Raw genomic sequence first — 16,233 nt, 5'->3', positions numbered from 1 at the left:
GAATATATACTTTTTTGTTAATTATTAAAATAAACGGGTTAGATTTATATTCTTGGTCGCCGGAAAAACTTTAACGAATGAGTGAAGTGGTGTGGTTAACCTGTCACAAAACTGATTCAGGAAATATGGGATTTAGGCAGCGTACTTTGAGAGCGAGTTGGTTTTTTTTGTGATTGCTTAACTTTGCTAAACTAAGGTACGGATTCCGTTTCTTTTACATCATAGTATAATTTCCAATTCCTTCTATGCGTACGAATCCTTAGGTCTTGATATCGTAGCGTAATTTTATTTTCATTACTCTCAGTACGGATCTTTGTCCTTGTTTTAAAGTCCGGTTGCCATGGTTTGATACCTATATCCGTTTGATATGTGATACATTATCTGAGTCAGTATTATCTTTGTCTACTTTTTTTTGTTAGTGTATTGTAGCATGCCATACCTCAGACTTGTATCATGGTCGCATGTTCCTGTTAGTATTATTTTCAGTTGCCTGTAAATTATTTATAAGGCCTTAGTATTTGTACTCTGTCACCCAAGCATGTCTGGCTTGTCGTTTGGGCGTCAACGGCATGGCACTTGTCGTGACAGTGCGTAATCAAAGTTCACGGCGTCTCTAGCTCGTGCTTGTGTAGCACCTTGGCCACTAGAGGCGTATAGATCGATCTTAGCTCTGAGTTTGAGTTTGTATGTCTGGAGATGGAATAATGGGTGAACGCCACACTCACCATCTCATAGGTGCATGGACTAGCTAGCTGTGTACCAGTCTGTTCTGTTTATGGCTCTGGGTGCATCTGTGTTACACGACTTATTTTGTTGATATATCTGTCGTGTAAGTATATGTTTCAGTATGTGAATATGTTCTGTTTCTGATTGTGTTACGATAAGTTATGTGTGCATTTGATTATACGTACTCTGATTCTGGTTCCGATTGTGTACCGGATTATGTTTCTGATATGTTCAGTATTTGATTCTGTTCTGCATTAGTTATATGTGTTTTGACTCAGTATCTGTATCGGTCTGTATCACTTCTATCTTAGTATCGGTTCGATTTGGATTCAGATGTTGTGTTATACGTTTAGTTTGTATTCCTCAGAATCTTTGTTAAGAATTTGATCCAAGGTCGGTTCTATATTTGTCATCGAATCATGTCTTTGTTTCATGCCGATTGTCTAGCTCGGTTCAAGAAACCCCGTAAGGATTAAATTATTACACTTTTAAACTCAGGTTCTCTAATTTGTTTTGTTTACTAAGTATAAATCTCCAAAGCTATAAATTTAATTATCCTGATTAAATAATAACGTTTGAAACATGACAAATTAATAGCTAGTAATTTAAATCCAAATATTTATTTAAAAATGATAATTTTGATGATCCTTTTCTTTTAAACGTTATAGGATTTTTAAACCGTATTGAAAATGTGTCGGTTAGTGTATTTGTTTTTGACTCCGTATCGGTTTCCCATGTCGATTTACAAAATTATCATACGTATTACATTTTGAAAACCAAGTTATTTGATTTATTCTATTTCTTAAATATAACTTTTCAGTATTAGAAAAATAGTTATTTTGTCTAACTATGATAATATGAAGTATGATAAATTATTATATTTTGATAAGATTTAAACCTTCAATAAAAGAACATAGTTTTGCATCTCATATAAAAAAATATATATTAGCATTATTAAAGGATGTTTTAAAATGAGTTCGTTCATAAAAAAAAAGGTTTTAAATCATCACGATCAATCATGTATGAGTTCTCTACATCGGTTTTGTGTCGGGTACGATATCGGTTATGCATCTAAATGACTTTTGTTCCATATCAGTTTCCGTTACAGTTCAGATCGGTTCGTGTCATAGTTTTTGTCTCAGTCTTCTGTCTTCATCTATTTTTAGTACTCGTGTTAGTAACCGTTTCAGTTAAGTCTAAGTTACGTTATGTTGTGTTTTGCTTCCGCTGATATGACTTTACTTGTACTGTTGATTTCTCCGTTACTGAGCAATTTTTGGCTCAGCCGTAGTTTTCTTTTTGTGTTTGTCTTATTTGTTTTACAGGTAATCTGGGATAATTTGGGATTTCAGCGAGGAGCGTTAGGAAGTTGCTGACCAAGATTCTTTATTTCAATAATGTACTAAAATGTAATTAGGTTATTTTATTTAATGTTGTGGATTGGTTTTGGTTTTGATATCTGTAAATGTGACATGTCAACCCTAGCGGGGTTGGGGTGTTACAAATTCAATGGAAACATGATGCCGGTGCAGAAGATCCTGGAGCTTATTAAGGAGGAGATGTTTATGTGGGTGAAAAGTAGAGCCGCTAGGGGCATTTGGATTGGAGAAAAATGGTTAGAATTTGACATTTTTGTATGATTGTCGTTTTGTTGTTTGTTTGAATCTTTTGTATTTTTTAGCTTTTGCCTGACCGCTATATTTATATATATTCGTTGTTGTTAAAAAAAAAGAGAAGTATAAATTTACAAATCCCGACGCATAAGAAAAAATTGACCATATAATTCTACACTTTTCTAAATGTCTTTTCTTGTTTTTTTTTAATCAGCCACGACACGTATTCTACTACTTAGCTTTTTATTTTTATTTATTTTGTTTTTCTTTTCTAATTTGCAAAAATCGTCGTCTTTATAATTCTAAATATATGTTTGCGAGCTGCATATTTTTATTTATGTTTCGATGTAAATTTTGTTAAAACAATGTCGTCATACATATTCAACGACATTATTTTCCACAGTTAATTCTTTGAATGTTTAGCGTGCCGCAACAGGAGTGAGTTTAACACCAGTTACACTTATTTAACAAACTATATAACTAAATCAAAAGATGATAAAAACAATATCACTTCATTAAAAACATTTCTTCAGAACTAACCATTAGTTATCTTAAAAACATAAAAATAAACCCATACGCCCCGTAGTTACCCGCTAATACGGCCCCGACTTACATTCACTTCACACCATTCACACCACCAGCAACCAACCCGGAGCCATAACTTGACCCATCAGACAAAACATCAGCAACAGCAGCCATAACTTTAACTTGCATGTCAAGTGCACAAATATAGTCCCTAACTTCTTCCAGTACAACTGGCAACGGTTGGTTCCAGCAACCCGGAACTAACCGCCTAAGATCACGTGTTTTCTGTTCCACCTTCAATAATTTTTCACTCTTTGTCTTAAACCTCAAAACACCAATTCTCCGCTTCATTAATTTTATATCGCTCTTTGCAGATTTACGCTTAACCTGATTTGTAAGGATCGCTCGGCTCCATCGAGTCCGTCCTTTAGCTGTCATTGCTAGAACGCGGTCGGCGGCTTCACGTATAGCTAGTCCTTTAAGTCGAGGCGAATGTATGGAGCTGAGACGTACGTGTTGCAAAGCTTGTAGTAGTTTCGATCTGTATAGTTTCTGTTGAGTTTCCGATCTCCACGACCTATGACTCTTCATATCGCGACTAGATCGCCTTTGAATGTTACGCTTTTTGATCCGTTTTAGTGAATTATGAGGTCTGTAGGTGTTGTTCGTTACACGATTTGATATAACCGTTGTTGACGTCATCGTAGAAACCTTAGTTTGATACCTGTAGATTCAGTTTCAATTTTACGCTTTAATAACGAACAACACCTACACATGGCCGGCCCTAGAGGTGGGCGGGGAGGACTACCGGCCAGGGCCCGATATTTCGAGGGGCATGTTTTTTTTATGAAAAAAACCCGATATGTATATGTAAAATATTTTTTATCGGGTACATCCATACAAACACCAATATAGGCCCCTTTACAAAATTATTCTTATGGTTTAGATTAGTTATTAACCCCTTTGGTATTAAGTTTAGACCTTTAGTGAGCCAAATACCCAATTTCATTAAGGCCTAAGGGCACATTTTTTTCGAGCTTGAACAGGGTACACGAATTCTCAGGGCCGGCCCTGCACCTACAGACCTACCATTAGTCTGTAATCGTCTTTGTTTTAAATAATATACATGTCTTTAATAAAAAAAAGTTAAAAATGAGAAGAACAAGAGTAAATATTCAAATTAGTGGTTAAACAAATCGAGTTTGATTTATATTTTTGTAAGAAGCACAATTATAGATCTTGTTTTCATCATCCGGAACAAACGTTACCAAAAAGGCAACATGTTAATCAAATCTTACAGCGCAACTTGTTGCCCGTTTACTTTCTGTAATTTTTTCCGAAGATATATTAAATCTCTTTTAATAGGAAAAAAAAAACAAAATTGGAGTTTTTTCACACAATTTTACAAAAATATAATCAAACAGATATAATATAATAATCAAAGTATTTACCTTCAACAAACAAATGCCGTTGCTAATTTTGTGCTACAAAATTATAACTGAAAGACTGTTTTCTATCTTAGCATGAAATTATAGGGTTTTGTCTTGTGAATATGCGAAGGGGATGGTGGGATATATATAAAGGAGGGGGATATGACAGAGTAGCACGCCTTGGCCCGCTTCTTTGTTGTTGTCTATTAAATGTCTATACCTGTCTGGATAAAAGAGTCAAACCGCACGTAAACTAGATCGAGATGAGTTTAAACAAGTACGAGCCTGAGATCAAGTTTGTATTGGAACTCTTTTAAGAAATGAGCTTGGATTCGAGCTTCACGTGACAGAACGTAATAAGGCTCATGAGCTTGACCAGCCTCATGAGCTATAAAAAAATTATGTATTATTTATGCAAGTTTTATTTAAAATCAATCAATTTTACACCCCGCGTTTTCCTGATTAAATCAATCTTTGACCCTCTGTTATCTTTCCGTCAAAATGAGCGTCAAGGGGGAGTGAAATAAAGCAAGAGCTTTAGGCCTCCATTTTCTTAGGGCCTCAAATTCTAAGAAAATATATTATATGTTGGTAATTTTGACTTTTCGATTGTTAACATTGAGGTTTATGATCTATAATTATGCGTATTCAAAGAAGATATAAGAATAATAGGATTCATAGCAAATTTTTTCGTTTACAAAAAGGGCCCCAATTTTGCTATCCGCTTTGGGCCTAGAAAAATTTAGAAAATTTTGAGCCGGCCCTACCTTCATTAATCCTGCCCTGGAGGTTTTTATTTTATCTTAAAATAGAAAACAATAAATATAATTATAACTAAAATATATATATATATATATATATATATAGGGTCAGGATTTAGAGAAAACGGTGGAAAGTGTGAGAACGGTGAGAACGCTTATGGATCGTCAGATCAAAACAATCCATGGACTAGATTGCGCGGTGGCGTTTTCGTAAATAACATCAATTTTATTATGTGAGAAGCGCTTCATTAAGGGTAAAAGGGTCTTTTACCGCTCAAATTCAAAACGCCAACAAATGATAACACGCCATTCAAAAAAAATAAAACGCCATTAAAAACAAAACGCCAAAAATAAGTGATAAAACTCGTTGGATATTACAGGAAGAGGAAACAACACAGTAACTGAATTTCAGTTATTAACATTTATTATAAGAAATTCCCTCCTACATTACGCGTCAAAAACAACATTATATAAACGACGATAAACATCGCTTCCATAATCACTTCAATCTATTCATTTCTGCAAAAACATCTTTAACCAAAAACGCCAATTTAACCAAAACGCCAAAAATGGCAACAATCGTTTGGTGGAGATACACTCTGGCAATCAGGTGATTCGTCCTACATTTTGACAACAGAAGGAGGGTGTATGTTAGGACGATCAAGGCAATTTTGAAGATGGAAGAAGAGGTACAGAGGGGTATCCTATCTCTTGGCATCACTCTGGATAACGAATGCCATGAAACACATATGCTTATAAAAGCATTAACAAGCAAATTTGGACCAATCAAAGCAGATGTAAAGCCGGACCTTGTCATGACATCATGGCGTTTTGATGATGAAACAGACATGGTGACCGTTATATACGACATCGGAGAGCAGGAAGACCACTGGATTGAAAACATCATGACAAAGCAGGGGCTTGGGTTCATCGAAGAATTGCATAACGCCACTTGTATTAACACAGAAATGGACTCAAAATTGGCGTTAATGCAAGACATATTCAAATGGAGGCTTCAGAATCTTCAGGAACAAGAAGCCGATGAAGGTGAAGGTGATGACATGGATAAAGATCCAGATGAAGACTCCGAGGAAGAAGATGACGCAAGTGATGGATACTTTACGGATAAAGTACCTTCTAACGAAAGGTTTTAATTTTTTTTTCTTCTGTGTAATCTTCTTTTTTTAAGATAATTAACTGATATATTTCTATATTTATTTGCAAAACGCCAAAAAAAAATACTAAAAAAGGTTATTACTTACAAAACGCAAGAAATAACAAAAAATATTTTTTCTGCTTAATATTTTATTTTCTACGTTATTGTATTTTGTCATCTTAGTCTGCATAATGCCATTTAAAAAAACGCCAAACTGGGAAGATGGGACGTCTATCATGTCACGGCCCCCGACCCGTTTTGCCCGGTTCGGAAGCCGCGGGACAGAACCCGTGGTATTGGTGTTTAGATTGGCAGCGGAAATTTTAACAGGATCGTTTAAACAGAAAACAACGAATTATTTTATTATAAGTTCGGGGACAAACCCCGTATTTTACAATAAAGGAATTTCACTGGGAAATCCCCTAATTAAAGAAAACACGTTTATTTCTATTTACTGAGCCACTTTATTTTAGCTGGAGTGCTACGCGGCACTTTTCCTTTTTCCTCACTGTAAATCACCTGAAACATATTTTGAAAAGATTTGATCAGCGAAAAATACTGACGGGTGCATTCAATTTACACAAAAGACCCATTGTTATAGCATACAGTATTAAGAGCGATTACAATTGCTTTTATCTTATTATCTGACCCACACCGGATCTGTGACTGTGGTCATATCACTATTTAGGTCCGTTCACCTAAAAGTGACGCTAGATAAGTTATGTATACAAAACCCCACGTACTGTCAGAAATTCAAGATAACAAAGACTTAATCACTGTAAGTATAACGGGAAAACATTTTGGGTTTTGCAAAACAATTTGATAAAAACATAATGACTCACATTGCAGATTTAAACGATCACATGTTGCCTACTGGTTATGCTGGTAAACCTAGTAAAATATACAATAAACGAAAATAGGTTAGTAACTTAATTCAACATTTACGATAATTCACGAGATCGAAACCCTCACGACGAATGACAAAGTATAACCCAATGCAGGCAGCACTTAAACATTCATCGGATCGGTTTTAATCGATCGGACATTGTATCGTAGGAGTGATCGAGTTATTACCCTGTTATCGTAGGAGAGGTTCGGGACTCGGATCGTATTTTTGAAAGAAACGGAGTTTTGAGCAACGTAACGAAGTGATTTTTACGTCGTAACATGCAAACATTTCAAGTGCCAAGTCCCTGGGTTTTATATTGGATTTGGGTCTCCCCCGCGTGTCGCGCCAGCTACCCTAGCCCCTGGCGCGTGTCGCGACGGCGACCCACCTAGGCTAGGGTAGCCTGGTGTCTGGGATAGCCTGGGTGAGTTGTCAACTTTTGAAATTACATGTTCTTTATCCGTTTTTATGAGATAAAATCAATTAGGGAATCCCCCCATGAGTTTTAGGGGGCCCGGTTGCTAGTTTCGTCCGTTTTTCAAAATTTTGGGTCGCACCGCACCACTTGGGTTTCAATTAGGGTTTTTTAATGTGCCTTTTAGGAATGGAAATTTGTGAGGTCGTTACATATCACCCTAGAAACTGATAAAAGCTGACCAAAACAGTAAATATAAACAGTAACTGAAAAGACGGTTACTTTATTACTACCATTTATCACAATAAAAAAATCCCGCCTAAACTACGCACCAAAAAAACTCCTATAAGAGAGGGGTCTACACACAATGAATTGATCACACCCAGAAAAACAAACGTCATGTTCTTTAAAAACCACTCACTTTAAAACGCCAAAAAAGGTTAGTTAAAATAACCATAGATGGCAAAGCTTTCACTGAATCGACTCTTCTCTGAGGGGGTTATCTCTATAATCTTTTGCTGAATGAGATGGACAAATATTCAAGAAAAAGAGACTGATGACAATGATATGTCATCATGTGAGCTTTGTTCTTGATGAATATATGCATGACATGAAGAGATCAACACAAGTGTAAAATGCTATTTTGGACTCCATTATTATAAATAGCATTCAAGCAAGAGTTGATCTTTAATGACATGCCACTAAACAAGAATATCACACCAAAACACAGGACAAGCTTCGTCTAAAAATAGACGGGGTTTATGTAGGAAAGTTGTCATCTAGCCAAGGTATTCAAAGGTTCAAAACGCCAAAATAAATTCAAGAAGAAGAAGCTGATGACAGTGAAGATTCAGAAGAGAAATTAGATTACCATTTTTAATTTTTTTCTTTTTCATTTTATATTGTTTTGTTATCAAATTATCTGTTGTTTTGTTATCTAATTCTCTACATATAAAATACATTATTATATAAAACGCCAAAAACTACAAACACCAAAACGCTACTAGTATGAAAACTGTGAGAACGGGTGCTAGCAAAGCACCTTGTCAAATGTATTAAACGCCAAAAAAATTCACTAAACGCCATAAAAACATTTAGTCTTATTGTAATCTTATGAAAATATTAATGACTCGTAGTGAATTATTATACAACGCCACAAAATGCCAAAAAATTGACCAGAAAACGCTATAACGCCAAAAAATTATCTATATGACACAAAAACAATTAATCAACGCCAAAATGTTTAATGAATACAATTAACGCTAAAATAATCTTAGACGCCAGAAAATGTTATAGCGCGTTGGGAAAATAAAAGAAGATTGAGAAGACAAAAAAAACCCCTCACCCCCTGATCATATCCCGCGCCACGTGTTGGGCCAGGATGCGTTCTGATGTGTGTAAAATGCAACATATAAATTACATCAAATGAGGCATAAAACTAACCCTTTTTAAGTACTAATGTTGGAAAAAGTGTGTTCTTGTCTTCCTTTTGTATTTTCAGGATTAAATGAGCTCAAATTAACAAAAGAAGCAAAAAGACAGCTAAATCTTGCATGAATACAAGAAAAGGAACAAAAGTGGATTGCCCTACCCCTCAACAGCATCCTCCCAGGCAAAACAGAGAAGGCAGAAGACTGAACACGCCCCGTGCTCAACGAGCACGGGGTCGTGCCCAAGAAGCAGCAGAAAAGACAAACCTGTAGAAGCTTCTATTGCTCACCATGGGGCCGTGCCCACTGAACACGGGGGGCGTGCCCAAAGTACTGCAGGCGCATTAATTGTAATTGCGAATTACAATTAATGAGGAGAGATAGTGTCAGACAGGCACGGGGTCGTGCCCAGCGGACATGGGGCCGTGCCCAGGCCTCTGTTCAGCCTATAAATAGGAGTGCTTGGCTTCATTGCAACTCATCCCTTGGCACACCACCTCTCTCACACTCCATCCACCACCCACCACCATCACAACACCATCATCCACCACCATCATCCATTGTCCATCATAGAGTGTGTGAGTCATCTCGGGATCCAAGATTGATCGTAAGAGTTCTTGACAATCAAGGCCATGTTTGCCTAAGTCTCTTACATCACTTGGTGAAGACAAGTGTTTAGTATAATACTTTTTATTTTTAATCTTTTGCACTTTTTATTTGGTTTTGTATTAATGACTTTAATAGCTAGTTTCTTATGTTGAAGGTGACTTTTCCTTATCGTTTGTCCGTGGTGTCTTGGCATTATTTTACTGTCTATATAAAATAAAAGATTTTCACCATTCATATCTCCACGGTCTATATGGAGGTATGCTGGCTACCTGGTCGGGGGTTAAGGGAACGGTTTGGTAAAGGTCTTGCCCTTGTTCAGCGTTTAGAGGTCCTGCAAGGGACCTGGGTCAAATTTAGTAGGATCTCCTTCAATACCCAAAGGTATTGGATGGCGGGGATCCAAACTCTTTGACCCCCGCATAAGTAAACTACTATTAATACTATAACCCGGCTATTTAGGACTGTATCCCTGCTGACTCAGACTACTTAGTCGAGGGTAACGTCACCTCCAAAAGAGGGGCCTACCATAATTTGCATTAATAACTTAATTCATTATCTTTCAATAATCCGACCCTTTAGGATTGTATCCTTGCTGATTCAAACTACTGGGTTGAGGGTAACGTCGCCTTCAAAAGAGGGGCCTACTACAATAACTAAAATAATCTCTTAAACAAGTGCAAAAGTGCGAAAATAATCAAAGTTTATACTAATACACGAGTCGGATCCAAGTGATTCATCTTGTCTATCTGTTTTTATTTTTATTTTATTTTTTAGCATTTAGTTAGTCATATTTTCTTAGTTTAAAAATCTTTTTCTAACATTTTGATTTGATTAGACGTTGAGGATAAACCGGTACTAAAGCTCTTGTGTCCTTGGACGACCTTGGTATCTTACCAACACTATACTACGTCCACAATGGGTGCACTTGCCCATATGTGTGTTTAGTGTTAGCAAATATCGTGTTTTATAAATTTAAAACTTGGCTAAAAAGTGTAAAAAAGGGCTTAAAATATATATCTAAAATATATCACACTTACGCACATCAAGTTTTTGGCGCCGTTGCTGGGGACACAAGGATTTTAAGAAAGCTTAAAATCGACGGCCTAATCAGTTTTTCAAAACTTTTAAAAAACGCGCGCACATTTTTCTGCATTTTAGTTTAGTTTACATTTACAGTAGCCTGAACACGGGGCCGTGTCCATTGAACACGCCCCCGTGCTGCATATCTTTAGTTAGATACCCAGATACAGAGTCTGAACACGGGGCCGTGCTCATTGAACACGCCCCCGTGCTCAACGAGACCAGTAACTTTAATTAAAACACCCAGATACAGACCCTGTACACGGGGCCGTGTCCGCTGAACACGGGGCCGTGTCCAGCTTCTGTTTCCATCTTTATTTTTGTTTTCTGGTCCCGAGACTCAGTTGTGGTCTGTTGAGTGATTCTTATGGATCAATACTCAGGAGGCTATAACTACACCTATGAGAAGGATGATTATAGGAGAAACTATTGCACTAATTGCGGTAACCCGCACTCGATACAATATTGTAACTTGTTTCAACCATCCACTTCATACAACCATTATGAGGAACCCAGGTACGAGCCATCGATTTCATACACATCCTATGAAGACCCAAGGTATGAACCTCCTCCCTCATACTCAAATTTTGATGAACCAAGGTATGAGCCTTCATACTCATACTTTGGAGAGTCAAGATATGAGCCACCACCTTCATACGCTTATTATGAGGAACCATGGCGTGAACAACCCACCTCATATGAGTACTATGAAGAACAAAATTTCGACCCTTATCCATCATATACTTATCATGAAGAACAATGGTGTGAACCATCTACCTCATATGGGTACTATGAGGAACCAAGGATCGAACAACCGGATTCAAGCCATGAGGATCCCGATCCTTACTCTATCACCGGCATAGCCGATAGGATAATAGAAAAACTCAAATTTATCGAAAGATGCATAAAAGAATCTCGCGCAAGGGAAGAGGAGTCCCGCGCAAGAGAAGAATTAAAAAAGGAAGAAACGATAATTGAGGAGTTAAAAATGGAAGAACAAATAAGGAAAAACCAACTCATGAGATAAACAACGAAAGGGGTGAGACCGATAACGTTAAAATTCAAGAAGATTCTAATTTTGAAGAAATTAATCTCTTGTCACCTTCTTTTGAAAATCATTGTTTAGTAACCACTCATGCTAAGTTTTTAAAAGAGTTAAACACTAATACTAAAATCGAGGAAATGGTAAGTGTTAAGTTAACTCATGATCAAACTTCACTAATAAAAGAAGATCCTTTTGAAATTAACATTACACCGGTTCCATGTTTTTTTCAAAATTCATTTATTAGTAATGTCACCATTGATAAAGATCTTTGTGTTAACAGAATGCCTAATTACATTTTTGAAAAATTAAGTATTAGTGATTTTACTCCACTTCAAATACCCAATTTTCTATCCAATCGGAAAGTAATAAAATCAATCGGTGTAGTTGAGGATGTCTTGGTTCAAACAAATCAAATGGTTATTCCAACCGACTTTGTCATCCTCGATGACGCTCCTCTAGTCTTGGAAAAACCTTTTTTAAAAACTCATGAAGCTTTGAAAAACCGGAAGTTCAACAATCTACCTCTTCAATTAGGGGCATTCAAAAGGAGCATAGATCTTGAGCGCTCAATGAAATATCCTTTTGGCAATAATGACCCCCTAATTGAAGATGAGCCAGAACCACTCGATAAGGAGGGTCTAGCCAAGGACCCTTATAAACGTGGCGCACCACGGAGGCATTCCGCGGAACTATCCTTAGTTTTAGATTAGTTTAACTTTTATGCTTTCTAGTTTAGTTTTAATTTGCAGGAATAAAACACACTCGGGATGGTGAAGGATACTAAGGGAAGCTTGAACCAACACCCCATGCACAAAAACAGAGCCTCTCGACAATTTTTCTTCATTACAGCAAGTTCAGCACGGAGTCGTGCTCAACCCAACACGCCCCCGTGCCCAAAAATCTGCAGAAATGCCCAGTTCAGGTACCTGGACACGGGGCCGTGCTCATTGAACACGCCCCCATGCCCAGCCTTCTGTTTACTTTTGGTACTGGCAGTCTGGACACAGGGCCGTGCTTAGCCAACACCACCCCGTGTTCAGCTACCCAGTAACATAAAATCTTGTTTTTAACCCACTTTTACACATTTTAATCAACCGAAAAACTTAATTTTGGAACACATTGAGGACAATGTGTAATTTAAGTGTGGGGGGGGGGGAGATGCTAAAACCTTGAATTTTGCAAGTCCTAATTACAAGCCTTACACAAAACTCTATTGGAACCGCTAATCACCCCAAATTTTTTCAAAAACTTTTCATTTTTTTTCACTTGTCTTGGTATAATTTGGGAATTTCAAAATTCTAAAAAGGTGATATTTTTACAAATTTACAACCGATAACGTCGTGATAAAAAGAACCAACATAAGAAAATTATGAAACGGCATGTCAAGCTTAGTTAAAATTTGATTATATATACTTGATCAGATAAAAACCCATTCCCACAAAAGTGAGTTTTGAGCCTTTATTGAGCATACAAATATACATCTTTAAACTAAATGCTCATTTTTCATTTCTTGTGTGAATAGCCGCTTGGTTCTTACGACTCTAGAACTTGCCACGACAATTCATTCCCGGTCCTTACCAACTTAAACCCAAGTAAGTAAATGATGGAGGCATTAGGACTAACCCTTTTTCTTTCAAAACCATTATTTTTATTTTTCTTTTCACCTACCCAAAAATTCCCCCTAGTTAGCCCCTTTGAGCCTAAACCTTTTCGTTTCTTAACCCCAAAACCCTTTTTACCCACCAAAAACCCTTTTTATTTTTACCCTTTATTTTAGTAACAAGCTCGGTTTTCGTGTGACTGAATATATATATATATATATATATATATATATATATATATATATATATATATATATATATATATATATATATATAGGGAGAAGATCATGCGAGAACCACCTCTTATTGTGAGAACCGCGAGAACCAATGTGAACACACCAAAAATGCCTAAAAATAACTAAAAATCACACAAATTTTTTTTTTAATATTTATGATATAAAAATCGCTACTTTTCGAAGAAAAAAAACTTTTTTTTTGGCCACTAAAAGTAGCGATTTGAGCATAAAAAATATTTAAAAAAAAATTTTAGATTTTTTTTTGATTTTTTAATATTTTTTAGGTTTTTTGGGGGTTTAGTTTTTAGCATTTTAGCTTGGGGGGAGGGGGTTTAAGTTTTTTTTTTTTTTTTTTTTTTGGGGGGGGGTTTAGGTTTTTTTTAGGTTTTTTGGGGGTTTTAGTTTTTAGCATTTAGCTTTGGGGGGGGGGGTTAGGTTTTTTAGGGGGTGGGGGGGTGGGGGTTAGGTTTTTTTAGCTATTTTAGGTTGTGTTCACATTGGTTCTCACAATAAGGGTGGTTCTCGCATGAGCCCCTCCCTATATATATATATATATATATATATATATATATATATATATATATATAGGACAAAGATCCGTTAGGAACCACCCTTTATTGCGAGAACCGCGAGAACCAGTGTGAACACAAACAGTAATAGCTAAAAAAATCTAAAAAACACCCAAAAATTTTTTTTTTATTTTTTTACTATTTTTTATATAAAAATCGCTACTTTTAGTATCCAAAAAAAAAAAAAAAATTTTTTTTTTTAAAAAATTTTTTTTTTTTAAAAAAAAAAAAAATTTTTTTTTTTTTTGGCTACAAAAGTAGCGATTTGAACATAAAAAATAGTAAAAAAATAAAAAAAAATTTTTTAGATTTTTTTTTGATTTTTTTAGATTTTTTAGGTTTTTTGGGGGTTTAGTTTTTAGCATTTTAGCTTGGGGGGGGGTGGGGGGGGGGGTTTAGGTTTTTGGGTGGTGGGGGAGGGGGGTTTAGGTTTTTGGGGGGGGGGTGGGGGGGGGGTGGGGGGGGTTAGGTTTTTTTTAGGTTTTTTGAGGGTTTTAGTTTTTAGCATTTAGCTTGGGGGGGGGGGGTTAGGTTTTTGGGGGGGGGGGGGGGGTTAGGTTTTTTTTGGGGGGGGGGGGTGGGGGGTTTAGGTTTTGGGGGGTGGGGGGGGTGGGGGTTAGGTTTTTTTTTAGGTTTTTTGAGGGTTTTAGTTTTTAGCATTTAGCTTGGGGGGGGGGTTAGGTTTTTTGGGGGGGGGGTTAGGTCTTTTTTTGGGGGGGGGGGGGTGGGGGGTTTAGGTTTTTGGGGGGTGGGGGGGTGGGGGTTAGGTTTTTTTTAGGGTTTTTTTAGGTTTTTTTAGCTATTTTAGCTTGTGTTCACATTGGTTCTCGCGGTTCTCGCAATAAAGGTGGTTCTCGCATGAACCTTACCCTATATATATATATATATATATATATATATATATATAGGGTAAGGTTCATGCGAGAACCACCCTTATTGCGAGAACCGCGAGAACCAATGTGAACACAAAATAAAATCTAAAAAAAATCAAAAAAGCACTCAAAAATTTTTTTTTATTTTTTTAATATTTTTTAACAAAAAATCGCTATATTTCGTTCCATAAAAAAAAAAACTTTTTTTTTCGAGTAACAGTTATCCATGCACATGTGCATATGTATCATTACTTCAACAAATTCGGTAATACATTATCAGGAATAGACAATTGCTTTAATTTACAATACCATTAGTAATACACTACTTTTTACATTACCAATATTCAAAATGCACATGTGCATAATTAGGTATAACCATGATATAACGTGTTTTGGTACAAAAAGTTTGTGATTTTGAATGGAGAAGTAGACCCATATACATGTTTTTTGGTTAGTTATATCTAGTGGTTGATGGTTTGGTTATAGTTGTCAATTTTTTATGTAATATGTTGATTGGATGGTATAAATGGTGTTTACATACATGTAATAAAGTGAAAATATTGTTAATGGTATTGTATTATGGATGGTAGGAGGTAATGGTATTGTATTATGGATGGTAGGAGGTAATGGTAGTGTATTATGGATGGTATGATAGATGAAAGGGAAAGTGTATTCAAAGTGGTGTACCAAAACACCTTATTTCATATTGATACATATAATGCACATGTGCATTTCTAATATTGGTAATGTAAAAAGTAGTGTATTACATATGGTAGTGTAAATGAAAGTGCAATTGTCTAATATATGTAATGAATTACGGAATTTGTCAAAGAAATGACAGAAATGCACATGTGCATGCTTGTGTATTATGGATGGAATGATAGATGAAAGAGAAAGTAGTGTACCAAAACACCTTATTTCCTGTTGATACATATAGATGCACATGTGCATTTCTAACATTGGTAATGTAAAAGATAGTGTATTACACGTAGTAGTGTAAATAAAAGTGCAATTGACTATTATTTGTAATGAATTACGGAATTTGAAAAAGAAACGACACATATGCACATGTGCATGGATAACTGTTACTCGAATTTTTTTTTTTTTTTTGAATTTTTTTTTTATTTTTTTTATTAACAAAATATAGCGATTTTTTCAAAAAAAATAGTAAAAAAATAAAAAAAAAATTTTTGGGTGTTTTTTAGATTTTTTTAGGAATTACTGTTTGTGTTCACACTGGTTCTCGCGGTTCTCGCAATAAGGGGTGGTTCCTAAT

General features: G+C 36.0%; 1 protein-coding gene across 1 annotated transcript; it reads right to left on the bottom strand.

The window, feature by feature from the left end:
- Positions 1-2,853: 2,853 nt before the first annotated feature.
- On the bottom strand, positions 2,854-4,416 carry LOC110939007 (transcription factor bHLH148). Its single transcript, XM_022180925.2, has 2 exons — positions 4,316-4,416; positions 2,854-3,588 (listed from the first exon to the last, which is right to left on the bottom strand). The coding sequence occupies exon 2, from the start codon at positions 3,564-3,566 to the stop codon at positions 2,955-2,957; it is 612 nt and encodes a 203-aa protein (XP_022036617.1). The 5' UTR covers positions 3,567-3,588; positions 4,316-4,416; the 3' UTR covers positions 2,854-2,954.
- Positions 4,417-16,233: the final 11,817 nt, after the last annotated feature.

Source organism: Helianthus annuus, chromosome 5 (genome assembly GCF_002127325.2).
Source record: "Helianthus annuus cultivar XRQ/B chromosome 5, HanXRQr2.0-SUNRISE, whole genome shotgun sequence".
NCBI classification, from domain to species: Eukaryota; Viridiplantae; Streptophyta; class Magnoliopsida; order Asterales; family Asteraceae; genus Helianthus; species Helianthus annuus.
The sequence above is the reverse complement of the archived record's forward strand: the minus strand, read 5'-3'. Positions and strand labels throughout refer to the sequence as shown.

Bases quoted from the DNA above. Each gene is read 5' to 3' on its own strand.
- LOC110939007 (XM_022180925.2), bottom strand. From the start codon at position 3,566: ATGACGTCAACAACGGTTATATCAAATCGTGTAACGAACAACACCTAC.